This window comes from Nyctereutes procyonoides, unplaced genomic scaffold (assembly GCF_905146905.1).
Source record: "Nyctereutes procyonoides isolate TBG_1078 unplaced genomic scaffold, NYPRO_anot_genome, whole genome shotgun sequence".
Classification (NCBI taxonomy): domain Eukaryota; kingdom Metazoa; phylum Chordata; class Mammalia; order Carnivora; family Canidae; genus Nyctereutes; species Nyctereutes procyonoides.
The window spans coordinates 5,403,977-5,422,656 of record NW_026575031.1 but is presented as its reverse complement, the minus strand read 5'-3'; the positions used below and the strand labels follow the sequence as shown (position 1 = coordinate 5,422,656).

General features: G+C 35.4%; 1 protein-coding gene across 1 annotated transcript in view; it reads right to left on the bottom strand.

Moving 5' to 3' along the window:
* Nucleotides 1-254: 254 nt before the first annotated feature.
* FAM98B (family with sequence similarity 98 member B) overlaps nucleotides 255-18,680 on the bottom strand; it is a 37,505-nt gene continuing 19,079 nt past the window's right edge. Inside the window, exons 6-8 of the mRNA XM_055316753.1 lie at nucleotides 18,357-18,473; nucleotides 4,348-4,515; nucleotides 255-2,295 (exon numbers count right to left, since the gene is read on the bottom strand). Coding sequence (XP_055172728.1) covers nucleotides 1,894-2,295; nucleotides 4,348-4,515; nucleotides 18,357-18,473 — 687 coding nt within the window. The 3' untranslated portion in view covers nucleotides 255-1,893. The remainder of the gene's footprint in view (nucleotides 2,296-4,347; nucleotides 4,516-18,356; nucleotides 18,474-18,680) is intronic.

Below are 18,680 nucleotides of genomic sequence, written 5' to 3'. Positions count from 1 at the left end.
CGGGCTCCCTGCAAGGAGCCTGCTTCTCCCTCTGCCTGTGTTTCTGCCTCCCTGTGTGTGTGTGCCTCATGAATAAATAAATAAAAAGATTTAAAGTGAGCACAATACTCAACAGCACTCCTATGAAAATACAAGGAAATCTTACAGAAATGGACAAATTAATGTTTCTGCCATTGTTTGCCATAAACCTTTAGTGGTAAAAGTTGAAGGTAGTTGTAAACCCCTTCTAAGTCAGCAACTATACTCCAGTAGTCTTTGATTACATATTTTTAGAAATTATTTATTTTTCAGAGTTCATAGCTATTGAAAAAAATGTTTTAATTATGGAAAGCCTTTTTTCCCAACTATCACAAATGAAATTAAGTATCTTCATTAAATATAAACACATTTTTAAATTCTATTTTACAAATAACCTAAAGTATGTTTCCCTATCCTGAACAAACTTCTTTGAAGAGTTACTTGAAAACTACATGGCAAAGACTGCAGTATACACAATATTTACTTTTAAAGTTTTAACATTGTTTTAGATTTCAGTTCAGGGTTTACTGTAAAGCAAACAACACAACAACAATGAAACTGCCAAATATCAAATACAGTGTGTCCACTGATAATCAGCTTTCTATCTGCTGAATTTGCTAGATCACAGAAAGTTGTTACGTACAGGTGTCAACCAGGAGCCCACACTAGGATACACATTTTACAGTGGGAATGAAAAAATATATGTGACTCTCTTATCTAACTCTCTATACTAAGAGGAAAATGCATTACTTAGCCCACTTCTTAAACCATTCACAACAAGCCCTCAATAAATTGCACTTGTAGTTAGATCTTTATGAAACAATCTGAGAAGAGTGCAAGTGTCATATTCCTCATTTGATAAATGAGGACAAATCAATCCTTGAGAGCTATGGTCATTTCAGCCCACAGCACCTCTGGGCTAGTGCCATGATTCAAATTCACAACTCTATCCCAAACCTTTACTTCCTCCAACCACCAACTACATTCCCTGTTTCCAAAATCTAGCTATGAATCAGAATTTCCAAGGGATGCCCCAATTCTACCTCCGATGGACTGAAAATGGAAATTACTGTCCTAATCCTGGGCAATACAGCTTAATCTGCTTTTTGATATCCAAACACCTAAAGTGATGGCACAAATGATGAAGAGACCAGTTTAAATGAGTATTTTTCACATCACCATGTAAAATTATTATTTGTCCTCATCCCTTTAGAGTAATTCTGACCTCATTCTTTAATTTTGCTTTGTTAAACAAAATCAGATTTCAAATCCACTTGGAAAATAAATCAAATATACATAGCAAAAAATAGGCTTGAGCTTCAATTAATGAACTTTAACAGAATCCTGGTCAGAGGAATTGCCTCCTATAAAAAAACAAGTCATGACAACTACCTATCAGATCAGTTCCGTTCCCTATTTCATGAAATATAATTATCAAATACAAAACACAGCCACAGGAATACAGATGAGACAATAGTCTATATTCCTTTCCATAACAAGTGGGATAATTTATGTGTTTCAAACCTGAATAAAATACAGGTAACAATCTAAATTCAATCATGGCAATAAAATACTTTCCATTTTCCAAGTCTGATGGTAATAAATATTTACATTTTTAAAAATAATTTTTGCTCATTTTTTGTTTTAAAAAGACATGCTCAAGGATACACAGAATATGGAAAAATCATCACTTTGCCTAAGAGATCAAATGGTAGTATAAAACAATGTTCTCACATATTAACCCAATTCAAGAATGGTATCAGGGAATCTAACATGGTGTTTACTTCAAAGATGACATTCCAAGTATGTTATTTACAACACTACACCTAATGTCTCTGCCAAGAAGTAAGCACTGCTATCTAATTTTGGTAGTTTTTAATATCTTCTATATCCACCACCACCTCCTCCATATGGATCTCCATAACCCCTTCCACCATAGCCTCCTCTTCCACCATAGCCCCCTCCTCTTCCACCATAATCTCCCCTCCCACCATAATCTCCTCTGCCTTGAAAACCTCCTCCTCTACCTCCCCCTCCCCCACTTCCTCCCCACCCTCCTCCTCCTCCTCCTCCTCCACTACTACCACCACCACCTCCCCAACCTCCCCCACCTCCCCAGCCACCTCTTCCACCCCCACCACCTCCTCGACCACCCCCACCACCCCAACCACCCCTTCCGCCCCCTTCTTGTCTCTTTTGCCAAGGGGGCATTTCAGGGGGTGGTGGTTCAATTTCATTTGGCCGTCCTCCTCGGTCAGGCACCCTTCCCATCAGCACCTGTGTGAAGAAACACTGTCTTTCAGTTTCTAATATATTTAGAAATTACAATTTACATAAAGAATTCAACTGATATTGAACTTACTGTTCTAATAAAGAAATCGAAGCCAAATATTTAAGGACATGAAAGTATGAGACATGCAATACAAATTAATACTGAAAATATAAATGTGTTGTATGACAAATTCCTCACAACATGGAATTATTTTAAAACAATATGGGGAATATTACTGAGACTTAAGGGCTTATTAATTTTCTCTTGTTTAAATTTGTTTACCAAATTCTGTAACAAATGCAGTACTCACCATACTAAAATATTTTTAGCAGAACATTTTCAGTATACATAAACTATATTCATTAACTTTGTATCTATTTATACAACTCTAGACTTCCCATTACCATTCATTTGGTCATGGATTATCCAATAAAAGACTATATTTCTAAACATGTGCTATTTTAACAAAGTATGAAGTATATATGGTAACACTTGGATATGAGATGTTAAAGATGAATATAATGATTATAATCCATGGTATCACTCTAGAGATACAAGGATTCTCAATGAACTATTCCTTTCTTACGAAACTTAAGCCCACTAGCATTCAGTAATGATACTATATAATTGTACAAAAAATAAAGTCTTGATAGGCTCTCTTTACCATGCTTTACAATACTTGAAGGATAAGCCAAGGAGGAGTTTAAGTCCCCAGCCTGCTGTAGAAAGGAGCTACTTTATATATATCCATAAACACAGACAATGGTGAGGAAGGATGCTAGGAGACTAGCTTCCTGCTAGTCTCTTTCAGGAAAGAAGGTAACTGCCACAACAAAAATGACCTACAAATCAGATGGGTTCTACTTCCATTGATCCTCTAATCAAAACCATGTTTTAGTAATTTACATCATAAATTAAAGACAAAAAGTACAATATCCTCCTTACTGTGGGGCAGTGTTTGAAGAATGCAAACATTCTTTTAAAGTCACCAATAATGTCCTAATTACCAAATGCAAAAAGCAGCCTTTTTGGTTTTTATTTTCATTGGCCTCTCCACCAAATAAATATGCTATGCTGCTACTCCAAGAACTGATTAAGACTGCTTTCAAAGAGATTATACGTTATAAATTTGAAAAGAGATAGGCAATATCATTTTAAAAAGTAGAACTCTTAATCTGGCAAGACCAGATCATAACCTGATATAAGATACTAAATAATGTATTTTTAGACAGAATACTTTCCAAAGATAGAGGAGGTTGATCTAAAATGGAAGAGGAAGGAACAAACACTGGTGACTAACAGCAATAATTAACAAGTTGACTTTATGTACAATCATCCCTCTACCAAGATATACTGACTGTATCAAGGACACTGTTTTCATGAGTGAGTAACAATGTTTTAAAATTGCCAAAATCTCTTCTGACTTTTTGCTCTTTTGTGATAAAGTCTGTCATAAAGTGCTCTAAATATAGAACACACGCCAGTAAAACTGATAAATCTAAATTACTGCTATTGCTATTGTAAAAGATTCAGTCTCTGAGCTTAATTAAAAGCAGTGTGGGAGAAATGAATCCATACTCTTAATCAGAAAATGGAATATCCAAAAGATTCAGTAAACTTGCCCGAGGTGATTCGTCCATGTAAATGATAGAGCTAGGATGTGAATCCAGATCTACAGGTCTCCAACCAAGGATATAAGGAATTTGTCACTACTTGAAACAACTACCACAGGATTTTACTGACAAAAATTAAATATATTCCTGGAAAGAAGGCAAATAATTCTTGCTAAAGCTACTGATAAAAAAAAATTCTTAATTCCTCTAATTCAAATAAAACTGTGGTTTGATTTATGAATACACAAATTCAAATAAACACACACACACACACACACACACACACACACACACAAAACATAACAGCCTGGATGAACTGAAATACTTTCACCACTCTCTTTTCTAGTTTACCGGATTGTAAGAGAAAAATGGATTAAAATCTATAAAAACATCAAATGAAGAGATTATAAATTCTTTCTCCACTGTACTGAAAGAAAAACCAACCTTATTAATGGCACACACTGTCTTCTCTCGGCTGGAGCCACTACTTGTTCTAATGATCTTAGACAGATCTTCACGTGCAGCAAGTAAATGTGCCAGTGTAATTGTTGTCTTGGGCGATAAAGCATAACGCTTAGGCTGGTAAATTCTTGCTATGTCATCTGTTTTTACCTAAATAACAAAAGTTAGGGGTTAAAGGAGCCAAAGAACATTTCAATAAAAGAACAATGGCAATCATAATCTTCAGAAAGAAAAAAAAGATAATGTATAAGCAAAGAAACAGAAAAGAGCAAAACATTTAAATATCTCATCATTTGTATGCAGAATGAAAAAAAGAGACCAACAGATGCCAAAAGAATACATAACTACCAATAACAAGTCATTTAAAATAATACAAAAAGATTCCATCAATATTAGCTAATAAAATATCTAAAAACAGCTTTAACCAAAAATACATATAGGACCTTTAAGAAGGAAACATTATTAGTAAATCCTATAAAAACAAAAGGAAAATTTGAAGGAATCAAGAGAAATGCCAAGTTTCTGGATAGGGACATGTAGTATTGTCATTTTTCCCCCAAATTAATTTACAGATTTATTTTAATCCTACTGGAATGGTTTTTGAGGAGATGGAGTAAAGGGGGAAAAAAAAGGAATCTAAAGTTAATCCAGAAGCTAAATATGTAATTTTGACTAAAAGAATTTTGAAGAGAGTTCTACCAGATATTACTATGTAATATGAAATCATCATCACTGTTTTAACAGCTAACATTCCTTAAGTACTTATTAAATGTGCCAGGACACTATCCATTTAATCAGTTCTTTAATCCTTAGAACATCTTTTTTAGAGTGGTTGCTTTTATCATCTCCTTTGGAAGATAAAGAAATGAGACCTGGAAAGTTTAAATAGTTTCCCCAAATACACAGAGTCCCAGTTTTGCCTACCTACTAATAAAAGTCTAGTTGACCTCTAGGCACATGTACAGATAATGATATACTATCCTATTTCAGTCTAATTAAATGGAACTTGGAGGAAAAAATATACTAATGAAACAAAATAGGCAATTAAGATTCAGAGCTTCAGGTAGCCCTGGTGGCGCAGCGGTTTAGCGCCACCTGCAGCCCAGGGCGTGATCCTGGAGACCTGGGATCCAGTCCCACATGGGGCTCCCTGCATGGTGCCTGCTACTCCCTCTGCCTGTGTCTCTGCCTCTCTCTCTAGCTGTGTCTCTATGAATAAATAAATAAAATCTTAAAAAAAAAAAAGATTCAGAGCTTCCTAAGAATATGAATGCAATACATGATAATAGCAAACACCAGTGAGAAATGGAGGTGGGGAGTAAAAAAAAAAAAAAAAAGGATGTATTAATTTTTTTTGGATGTATTAATTTTTAAATGATGTTGGAATAAACGGCTATTTATAAGAAAATGAACAATAATAAGGCATAATAGAGTTCACTGTTTAAGGTTTTATTTTAAATTGAAAATTTCAACTATAAAGATAAAAATTTCCATATATCAAAAACATAAAACAAAATTTTAAAAACGGGTGAAAATAGTTTCTACAAATAAAAGCAACTTGATAACTTCCTTGATATATAAAAAGCTCAATGAAAAGGAAAACAGGAAGACCCTAAGATGAAAAAAAGACAAAAAGAAATTTCAAAACAAGAGGAAATTCAAATGACTAATAAGCCTATGAAAAAAAGCTGAATTTTACCAATAATGGAAATATACAACTTAAAACAATTTAGTCTTTTTTAACCATCAAGTTAGCAATAAAATTGTTAATATTCTAAATATTAAGGAAGCTAAAGTGAGGACAGAATTTTATTTACCCTCCTGGTAGAAGTTTAAATTCATAAAAACTTTGCAGAAAACAATTTGGCCATGGGAATCAAGACCATTAAGAGTCATAACCTTTGACACAGCAAATTTCCACTTAGGAATCCACCATAATACACTTTGAAATGTATAAATAAAAAATACATATATTAATATTCCTAGTGGTTGTTAACACAGGAAGAAATGTCTAAAGAAATTATGGTATCATTATAGGATAAAATATAATGCAGGCATAAAAGGGATACTGAAAAGATTATATCAAAAACAATGGATGAAGCTTGAAAGCCTTAGGCTAAGAAGCCAGACATAAAAAAGCCACATATTGTATGATTACACTTACATGAACTGTCAAAATAGCCAAAAAGACAGAAAGAGATCATGGTAGCTGCCAGAGAAAGGAGGTAGGTAGTACTGGGAATGACTGCTGATGGGCACATGTTTCTTTTTAGGGTGAAAGAAAGGTTCTGGAACTTTACTAGTCAGTAGTAATGGTTACAAAAATATAGTGAATACTAAAAACCAATGAATGGTATACTTTAAGATGGTGAATTTTATCTCAAAAAAATTAAAAATAATTTTATAAAGATTAAAATAAAACTTTTAGAGGTATGAGATAATGATCACAATACAATCAGTGAAAAAACCAAACTATAAAATTATACTCACTCCTAGCTCAATACTAGCAAAATAATAAATCAGATTAACTATACTAACATTTATAATCTTTCTGAAGGGCAACTCTCTAGAGTTGCATCTGAAGTATGCATCGAAAACATAAAAATCTATTTACACATATTATTTCTTTTTTTTTACACATATTATTTCATGAAGAAATTCCATTTTAGGAATATATCACAGACATGAACAAAATTTAGCTGCTGAAGATTTCATTAAAGGGTAAGACAAGATTAAAGAAAATCTCAATATCAATAGAATATACCTATATGATAAAATATTCTGCAAAGAGTTTAAATGCTGTAGAACAATATTTTATAAGTCATTCAACAATCTCAGATACATGAAATGGGGGGGGTAAATGATAACGATATATTCAATTTAATAGGGAAACTCAGGGTACAATTGCATGTATTCATATAATCAATTGAACAGGATCAAATGAAAGGACAAAACTGCCCTAAAAATAGCCTATAAGAATTTTTAGACATCATCCAGACTAAGGAATAAAGAATAAAATACAACCTCCTTGACCTAAAACATGATGAAAAAAGATGAAGATGAGAAGATAAATATTAAGGTATTTCCTAAAGGTGTATTTTCTCAAACTCCCTAAGTTTTAAGGCTAGTAAAGAGTCAACATGTCCATACATCCACTCCATTCTGAATGTTCAAAGAAAACCACGTACCAAAACTCATTTTGGATTTCTGTATAAATTTAAGATCAATAGTAAAAACATCCTAAGTTACTACTTTAAGACATTTTTAATGCACTACATTTCACAACTTTCCTTATATTCTCAAATTCCTTTTTCTCATTGAAATTCTATCAGGTTAAGAAGCACCTGGGTGGCTCAGTCAATTAAGTATCTGTCTTCAGCTCAGGTCACGATCTTGGGGTCCTTGGGATCAAGCCTAGGGCTCCTGCCTCTCTTTCCCTCTGGTCCTCCACCACACCCCCACTTGTGCTTTCTCTCAAATAAATAATCTTTATTATTTTTTTAAGTAGATAATTTTTAAAGATTTTACTTACTCATGAGAGACACAGAAGGGAGAGATACAGGCAGAGGATGAAGAAGCCGGATTTGGGATTTGATCCCCAGACCTGGTATCATGCCCTGAGCAGAAGGCAGATGCTCAACCACTGAGCCACCCAGGGGTCCTTAAATAAATAATCTTAAAAAAAATTCAATCAGGTTAAACTGGAGACCCAATACATAAACCAGCCCTACTCAGTTTCAGAGGCCAAAAGAATTGTTACTTCCCAAACAACTGAACTTTATTCCATTTCTTGAGATCCCCAATCATGTCATCTACTACTTCTTTAGTAACTCATAGCTCTTAGAGTATCTGGGTTCCTTGCATACAACAGTCACTCCAATGACCTGGACAGACAGACACACACACACACACACACACACACACACACCCCTCAAGTTTAACCTGATGCACGTGGAGAATACAAACAGGCTTACCCCATCTGAGAAGCTGATTAGTATCATGGATATAAGAATCTTCTAAAAATATTCTATATCTGATCATATAGGGTACTTAAATATTCATCCAGAACCAGGTATATCATAATGCCTGATACATAGAGGTGCTGAGTAAATGTTTATTAAAAGAAAATACATGAATGACAGTCTACAACTCTGCCTTACAGCTATTCTATTACTATGCTAAAAATTTTTTTCTCAGAAAAGGGTTCTGACAGTGGCATAAGAGGATCCTGAATTCACTTCCTCCTGTGGTCAAAACAAATAGATAGCTACATGAGGAATAATCTCCTCAGAAAAAGCCCTGAAAACTGAATGAACAGAGACTCCACAAGAAGGAACTAAGAGGCAGCATCAAGAGGAGTAGGAGTGGCAGAGGCCGACACCTGGCACACCAGGCATGGCAATGCAGTTAGGAAAGAATCTCAAAAATGGAATTTCTCCCTGAGGAGTAAAGGGTTGGAACTCAACACCAGGAACTCCAACCCTTACATCCTGCACAAAAGAGATGAGCCCCCAAAACACCAGACTTTGAAAACAGATTATATCCAGGAAAACAATAGAGCTACAGGCAACAGAATACCTATTCTTAAAGGACTCACTGGTCTCAGGACTCAGTGATAAAATGCAAGTTGGAAAAGTACCCAAACCATAGGTAAAGGTGTCCACTCACTACACTAGTCCTGGGGTGTCTGCCACAGAGGCAAGCAGCTGCTGAGATATACTTTAGAGATGGAAACAGTATTGGGTGACATTTTAGAGACCACATTCTACTTTGCTAGTGCCGATACTTGCAGGCGACATCTTCAAACTCTCAATCTAATCTGCTAATGCTGGCAGTGTTCCACTGAGAGCCTCACTCACTGCAGAGTCCCATAATAGGGAGGCATACACAGCTTACACAAAAAAATGACCCATGAGCATGTGGCTCTGGCAATCAGGAGGGATTTGCACTTCTGGACCCCCCAGGACATCTCTTACACAAAGCCACCCCTTTAAGACTAGGACAGGTAGCCATTTGCCTAATGCATAGACACAAACAAAGAGACAAAATGAGGAAACAGAGAAATATAATCTAAATGAAAGAACAAAACACAACCTCAGAAAAAGACCTTAATGAAATAGCAGTTATCTATCTAAAACAGTTTAAAGTAATGAGCATAAAGGTGCTCACTGAACTCAGGAGAAGAATGGATGAAGTGAAAATTTTAACAGTGTAAATAGTACCAACCATAGCTAAAACACACAATAAATGAAATAAAAAAGGCAGGAATCAAAAGCATATTGGATGATTAAGAACAGAGAGTGACCTGGAAGACAAGGTAGTAGAAATCACCTGATCAGAACACCTGGTGCAGCCTGGGTGACTTAGCACTGCCTTCAGCCCAGGGCGTGATCCTGGAGACCCAGGATCGAGTCCTGTGTCAGGCTACCTGCATGAAGCCTGCTTCTACCTCTGCCTGTGTCTCTGCCTCTCTCTCTTTCTCTTTCTTTCTCTCTCTCTGTCTCATGAATAAATAAATAAAATCTTTAAAAAATAAAAATAAAAGCAAGGACAGTTTAAGGGACCTCCAAGACATCAAATATACTAATATTTGCATTATAAGGATCCCAGAAGGAAAAAAGAGAAAAAAAGAGGCAAAAACTTATTTGAAAAAATAATGGCTATAAACTTCCCTAACCTAGGAAAGGAAACAGATAACCACATCCAGGAAGCAAAGAGAGCCCCAAAGAGATCCATAACACAACACGCTGATAATTAACATATCGAAAGTTAAAAAAGGAGAGAATCTTAAAGACAACAACAAAAAAAAAAACTAGTTATGTATAAGTCTATCAGCGGATTCTTTTAGCAAAATCTTATAGGCCAGAAGGGAGTGACACGGTCTATTCAATGTGCTGAAAAGAAAAATCACAACTAAGAATATCCAACAAGGTTATCATTCAGAATTGACAGGGAAGTAAGAGTTTCCCAGACAAGCAATGGAGTTCATCAACACTAAAAAGATAAGAAATGTTAAAAAGATTCTTTAAGCAGAAATGAAAGACCATGGCTAGAAATTAGAAAATATATATGTGAAAGAAAAAACTCTCATTGGTAAAGGCAATTATATAATAAACACTTATAAAAACTGGTATGAAGGCTAAAAGACAAAAGTATTAAATCAACTATAACTAAAATAATTAGTTATGGGATATATAAAATAAAATGATATAATGTATGATACCAGAAACATACAATGTTGGTGGGAGTGGGAAGTAAAACTGCAGTGCTCCTAGTAAAGGTGTTCATCAACTCATTCTTAACTTAAGATCTCATCAACTTAAAATAGACCATTAAATACACAGGTTGTTATATATAAGACTCCTACTAATCACAACCAAAACCCTATGATACACAAAAAATAAAGTGAATAGAAGCCAAACATAACACTATAGAAAGGCATCAAACTACAAGGAAAGAGAGCAAGGCAAGAAGATATGACAGGGAAGAACTACAAAAATAAACAGAAAACAATTAACAAAATGGCAACTAAGTACACACCTATCAATAATTACTTTAAATATTAATGAAATAAATTCTCTAACCAAAAGACACAGGGTGGCTGAATAGATACAAGAACAAGACTCATTTATATGCTACAAGAGACTCACTACAGATCTAAAGATACAATGGATGGTAAGTAATGGAATAAAAAAAGATGTTCCATTCAAATGGAAATGGAAAGAAAGCTGGATACCCATCCTTATATTAGACAAAACAAAGACCGTAACAAAAGATAAACAGGTACTACACGATGAAAAAAGGGTCAATCAACAAAAGGATATAACACTTGTAAATATTTATGTACCCAACATAGGACCATCTAGATAACATAAAGCAAAATATTGACAGACATAAAATAAGTTAATATAATAATAGTGGGGGATTTTTTTAATAAATTAATTTTTATTGGTGATCAATTTACCAAATACAGAATAACACCCAGTGCTCATCCCGCCAAGTGTCCCCCTCAGTGCCCGTCACCCATTCACCCCCACCCCCCGCCCTCCTCCCCTTCCACCACCCCTAGTTCATTTCCCAGAGTTAGGAGTCTTTATGTTCTGTGTCCCTTTCTGATATTTCCCACACATTTCTTCTCCCTTCCCTTATATTCCCTTTCACTATTATTCATATTTCACTATTCTCATATGAATGAGAACATACACTGTTTGTCTTTCTCCGATTGACTTACTTCACTCAGCATAATACCCTCCAGTTCCATCCACGTTGAAGCAAATGGTGGGTATTTGTCGTTTCTAATGGCTGAGTAATATTCCATTGTATACATAAACCACATCTTCTTTATCCATTCATCTTTCGACGGACACCGAGGCTCCTTCCACAGTTTGGCTATTGTGGACATGGCTGCTAGAAACATCGGGGTGCAGGTGTCCTGGCGTTTCACTGCATCTGAATCTTGGGGTAAATCCCTAACAGTGCAATTGCTGGGTCGTAGGGCAGGTCTATTTTTAACTCTTTGAGGAACCTCCACACAGTTTTCCAGAGTGGCTGCACCAGTTCACATTCCCACCAACAGTGTAAGAGGGTTCCCTTTTCTCCGTATCCTCTCCAACATTTGTTGTTTCCTGCCTTGTTAATTTTCCCCATTCTCATAGTGGGGGATTTTAACACCACACTTACTACTATGGATAGATCATCCAAACAGAAAAATCAAAAAGGAAACACTGGCCCTAAACAACACATTAGACCAAATGGACTTAAAAAATATATACAGAACATTCCATACAAAAGCAGAATACACATTCTTTTCAAATGTATGTGGAACATTCCCCAGGACAGACCAGATGTTAGGCCACAAAACAAGTCTCAAAAAATTTAAGAAGAATGAAATCATCCTATGCATCACTTCCAGTGACAACAGCACAAAACTAGAAATCCATTACGAGAAGCCAACTGGAAAAAATAAACATGTGGATTCTAAATAACATGTATTAAACAACCAATGAGTCAATGAAGAAATCAAAGAGAAAATTTTAAAATACTGAGACGAGGGCGCCTGGGTGGCTCAGTCGGTTAAGTGTCTGCCTTCAGCTTAGGTTATGATGCCAAGGCTCTGGGACTGATCTCTACATCAGGTTCTCTGCTCAGCAGAGAGTCGGCTTCTTCTTTTCTCTCTCCCTGCTTGTGCTTGCATTTTCTCTCTTAATAAATAAATAAAATCTTAAAAAATAGAGATGATGAAAATGTAAATACAACACTCCAAAATCTATGGGATACAACAAAAGCAGTTCTAAGAGGAAAGCAATACAGGCTTACCTCAAAAAACAAGACAATCCTCAAATAATCTAGACCTAAAGGAACTAGAAAAAGAACAAAGCCCAAAGTTGACAGAAGGAAAGAAATAATAAAGATCAAAACAGGGCAGCCCGGGTGGCTCAGCGGTTTAGCACCACCTTTGGCCCAGGGTGTGATCCTGGGGTCCCAGGATCGAGTCCCACCTCGGGTTCCCCACATGGAGCCTGCTCCTTCCTCTGCCTGTGTCTCTGCCTCTCTCTCTGTGTCTGTCATGAATAAATAAATAAAATCTTAAAAAAAAAATAAAGATCAAAACAGAAATAAATGCACTAGAGACTAAAAAAAATATAGAAAAGATCAATGAAACAAAGAACTGATTCTCTGAAGATAAAATTGATAAAGCTTTAGCCAAATTCATCCACAAAAAAAAAAAAGAGCTGAAACAAGGAGAATTAGAGAAATTGCAATCAATACCACCAAAATACGAAGGATAAGAGATTATCATTGAACAATTACATGCCAATAAATTAGACACTTATAATAAATCCCAAGAAACATACAATCTTTCAAGACTGAAATCCTGAAGAAATAGAAAATCTGAATAGGGGATGCCTGGGTGGCTCAGCAGTTAGGTGCATCTGCCTTTGGCTCAGGTCGTGATCCTGGAGTCCTGGGATCAAGTCCCACATCAGGCTCCCTGAATGGAGCCTGATTCTCCCTCTGCCTTGTGTCTCTGCCCCTCTCTCTGTGTCTCTCATGAATAAATAAATAAAATACTTTTTTTAAAAAAAGAAAATCTGAATAGGATTATTAGCAATGAAATTCAGTCATTAAAATATTCCCAACAAAAAAAGTCCAGAACCAGAGTTTCACAGCTAAGTTCTACCAAACATGTAAAGAGTTAATAGCTATCCTTCTCAAATTATCCCATAAAATTGAAGAAGATGAAATGTTTCCATACTCATTTGAAAAGGCCACCACTACTCTGAAACCAAAGACAGTAACAAAAATAAATTACAGGCCAATATTTCTGATAAACATAGATGCAAAACTCAACAAATGATTAGCAAAACAAATTCAACAATACATTAAAAAGATTATACACCATAATCACGTGGAATTTATTCCATATATAAAAGTTTTAACATCTGCAATCAAATGTGAAACACATTAACAAAATGAAAGATAAAAGTCACATGATCGAACATTTCAATAGATGCAGAAAAAAATATCTAACAGAATTCAACATCCATTAACGATAAAATCTCAACAAAGTAGATCACATACCTCAACATAATAAAAGCCATATATGACAAACCTATTGTAAACATCACACTCAACAGTGAAAAGCTGGAAGTTTTTCCTCTAAGATCAGGAACAAAACAAGGATGCCTACTCTTGCCACTTATTTAACACAGTACTGGAAGTCCTAGCCACAGAGATTAGGCTAGGGGAAAAAAAGGTTTCCAAACTGAAAAGAAAAAGCAAAACTGTCATGTGTAGATGACATGATACTATATACAGAAAACCCTAAAGACTCCACCAAAAAAACTATTAAAATGAACACATGAATTCAGTAAAGTTGCAGGATACAAAATTAATATACAGAAATCTGTTGTTTCTATATACGAATAACAAACTATCTGAAAGAGCTATTAAGAAAACAATTCCATTTACAACTGCATTAAAAAAAACAAAACAAAACCTAGGAATAATTTTGCCACGGAGGGGAAAAGCCTGTACACTGAAAATTATAAGACACTGAGGAAAGAACCTCAAGGCAACACAAATAAGTGGAAAGATATGCCATGCTCATGAATTAGAAGAATTAATATTGTTAAAATGTCCATACTACCCAAAGTAATTTACAGATTCAATGCAAGTTCTATAAAAACACCAATGGCATTTTTCACAGAATCAGAATACTACTACTAAAATAATACTAAAATTCATATATAACCAGAAAAGATACCAAATAGCAAAAGTACTTGTGAGAAAGAACAAAGCTGGACTTGCACACTCCCTGATTATAAACTATGTACAAGCTACAGCATCAAAACAGTATGGTACTAGCACAAAAAAACAGACACATAGATCACTTTAACACAATAGAAAGCCCAGAAATAAACCCATGCTTATATGGTCAATTAATATACAACAAAGGAGGGATCCCTGGGTGGCGCAGCGGTTTTGTGCCTGCCTTTGGCCCAGGGCGCGATCCTGGAGACCCGGGATCGAATCCCATGTCGGGCTCCCGGTGCATGGAGCCTGCTTCTCCCTCTGCCTGTGTCTCTGCCTCTCTCTCTCTCTCTCTTTCTCTCTCTCTCTCTCTGTGACTATCATAAATAAAAAAAAAAAATACCTTTAAAAAATATATATATATATACAACAAAGGAGGCAAGTATATTCAAGGGGGAAAGGGGAATCTCTTCAATAAATAGTGCTGGGAAAACTGGACAGCTACATGCATAAGAATGAACCTGGACTACCTTCTTACATCATATACAAAAATAAACTCAAAATGGGTTAAAGACTTAAAATAAGAACTGAAACCAATATTAAAATTCCTAGAAGAGAACAGTAAGCTATTTGGCATCAGTCTTAGCATCTTAGCAGTATTTTTTTTTTTTTTTGGATCTGTCTCCTCAGGCAAGGACAGCAAAAGCAAAAATAAGCAAATGAGACATCAAAAAAGAAAGTCTTCACATAGCAAGGAAAACCAAAAAAACTAAACAACAACCTACTGAATGTGAGAAGTGATTTGCAAATGATTTGCAAACGATATTACCAATAAGGGTTTTACGTCCAAAATATATAAAATATATAAAGAACTCATACAACTCAGGTTCACTGTAGAATTATTTACAATTATTTACAATAGCCAAGATATGGAAGCAACCTAATATCTCAGTGGACACTGATAGATGAATGGATACAAAAGATGTGGGAAGGTTGTCTGTGTGTATACACACATATATGCACAAATAATGGAATTATTATTCAGCCATAAAAAAGAATGAAGTTGTCATTTGTAAAAACATGGATGAATCTAGAGGGTATAATTCTAAGTGAAATAAGCCAGAGAAAGAGAAATACCCTTGGATTTCACTTATATGTGAAATCTAAAAAGCAAAATAGAGCTTTTCAATGTCTTGCTTTTAAATATGAATAACCAAGAACCATCATGCATTTGAAGAAAACCACCATAAGAAAGAAACTAAGAAAAACCAACCAAAAATTACCCTGGACGAAAGAGATCATTGAAGACAAATTTTTTTTTTAATTTTTCATCTCTATTTAAGAAGATAATACATCCATTAACAAGGAAAAAATAGGAAAAAAGTGAAAACTCGAGAACCAAAAAGACTCCCTGGAAATTAAAAACTGATGGCAAAAACAAAGATTCAATATTAAAAACAAAATAAAATTGAGGACATTTCTAAGTGCAACAAAAAAGGAAAAGAGATGGTAAATGAGAGAAAAAAATAAAGCAATTTAAGTGGATCTATCCTGGATGTTCAAAATCTGACTAACAAGAATTGCAGAAAGAGAAAACAAAGAAAACAAAAGGGAAGAAATTAATGAAGAAAAATATAAAAGCTAAGAGTCTAACAGATTCAAAGGTCCACTTAGTATTTAGCACAATAAATGGAAGACAACCCATACCAACACTTACTATGAAATTTCAGAACTCCAAGACTAGAGAAAAGAGTCCAAAAGTTTCCAAAGAAAAATTAAAAGTCATCTAAAAGGACACAGAAGGACATCAGGTTTCTCACCAGCAGTACTAAACACTAGAAAACAATGAAATGATACCTTCAGTATTCTTAGGGGAAAATATTTTCAACCTAGATTTTTATATTTACCCACACTATCAATCAAATATGGCAGCAGAATAAACATATTTTCAGAATATAAGGATTCAGAAAAATCATCTCCTATGCACCTTTTATTAGGAAGTTACTTAAGGATTTACTATAGAAGAACGAGGGAATAAAGAATGAAAAAGGTTGTCACCAGATGAGAGAAATAGTGGAATAGCCAAGGATGGCCATGCAAAAAGCCTAAAATTGCAATAGGGGAGTATTATCTTTTGGAAGGGAAAGTATAGAGAAAATGGAAGACTCATGAGAATACCTGATTTTAAAAAATATATTAAGAAAAAAGCAGCAGGAGTATAGAAATACAGAAATACAACGTAAGTAAAAGCAAAATCCAACAGAAGGAAGATGAGATACCTGGTAAAATAAAAAACAGCTTCCCAGAGATGTCGATATCCTCCTAATCCCTGGGACCTGGGAATATGTTACCTTACAGATATCAATGTTATTAACTTAAGGATCTTGAGGTGGAAAGATTATTCTGTATTATCTGAGTAGGCCCAGTATAATCACAGGAATATTTATAAGAAAGAGACAAAAGGTGATAAGAAAATGAAGAAGAGAAAGAGACAAAGAATGGACAATCTGACACTAGTTTGAAGATAAGAAGATGAGGTCAAGAGTCTAGGTACGCAGGTGGCATTTGGAAGATAGGAAATACAAAGGAAATAGATTCTCCTCTGAAGCATCTGGGAAATACAAAGGAAATAGATTCTCCTCTGAAGCATCTGGGAGAATGCAACCTTGCTAATACCTTCATTTTAGGACTTCTGATCTCAAGAACTGTAAGAGAATAAATATTTATTATTTAACCCACTACTAAGTGTATGCTAATTTGTTACAACAGCCATAGGAAACCAATACAAGACACCACCACATGGAGACAGAGACCACATAAGAACCAAGAAGACAACCAAAGCACCATCACAATCAGCAGAACTGAGACATAGAAGACAACCATCTTGAATATTCCAGCCCAGTACAAGTATCAGCTGAATGAAGCTGCACAAGTGACCCCAGCAAATACAACGTGGGGCAGAACTCTCCGGTCAATATAAAAATATGATGATGATGATAAGATGATACCTGAGACTAAGAGGCACAGATTTACTCTCCCACCTAAAACAACTAGAAAAGTGGACAACCCATGTGAACCAGTGATTTTCAGACACTGGATATCAAGGAGCACAAAACAGTAATCTCTGAAACAGGGAAAGCAAATGTGGTGAGCCCTATAATTGTCCCAGCTTACTGTTTGGAGAGTTTCTAGACTATGATGAAGAGTGGAGCAGGGTACCCAAACAAGGTCTGGGTACAGATTAAAGCCATAAAATGGGAGTGAGGAGAGATGGCTCTCTAGCAAGCTATATATGAAGAGATTCATTATTTGGGAATGCCCCCGGCTTCCAACCTCCTCTTCAACTAGAACACAGTCCATAGCCTTAAGACACTTTTAAGAAGACTTGTTTTGGCATCAGTACTACTTGTGCCTATTCCAAAATTCTGCTGTCTTGACCAGTCGCTTACTATATCTGTCTCATATGATGCCCCTTCTTTATGCATATTATTGCATAACTCACACCATCTATGAGTTTTAAATAAATGTGAAGGATCTGGAGAAAAATTAAGATATCTGCAGAGAGGGATTTACAAAGGACTAGGATCATTAGATAAGACTGCTAGTTGGCCTGGGCATGTGCTTCAGACAGAACGGTTAAGTGCAAATATGGCACAGTTCTATAATAACAGACAAGACAGCCTGAAGAGCTGTCACAGAGTACCACCTACAGGACACAACTGGGAAAACAGTCTTACCTTTGCTCTATCAGACCAACCAAAGGACTGCACTGTCACATCTAACCGTTTCATTAGCATCCGCCGGCGGCACTCATACTCACAGGAAAGAGCATCATTGATTCTTTCTAGTTGTTCCTAAAGAATTCAAAAACAAAAATCATAAGCTTTACACTCTTCCTTTATGCGCAGAAAAGAAATTTAAAAACGGTGGTCAACCTTTTTCGCAATGGGCTTGCTGCCAGAACACAGGTATCATGAAAACCACCACTAAAACTAAACCAAAATGGGAAAGGAAAAGACTCACATCAACATTGTCGTCATTGGACATGTAGATTCAGGCAA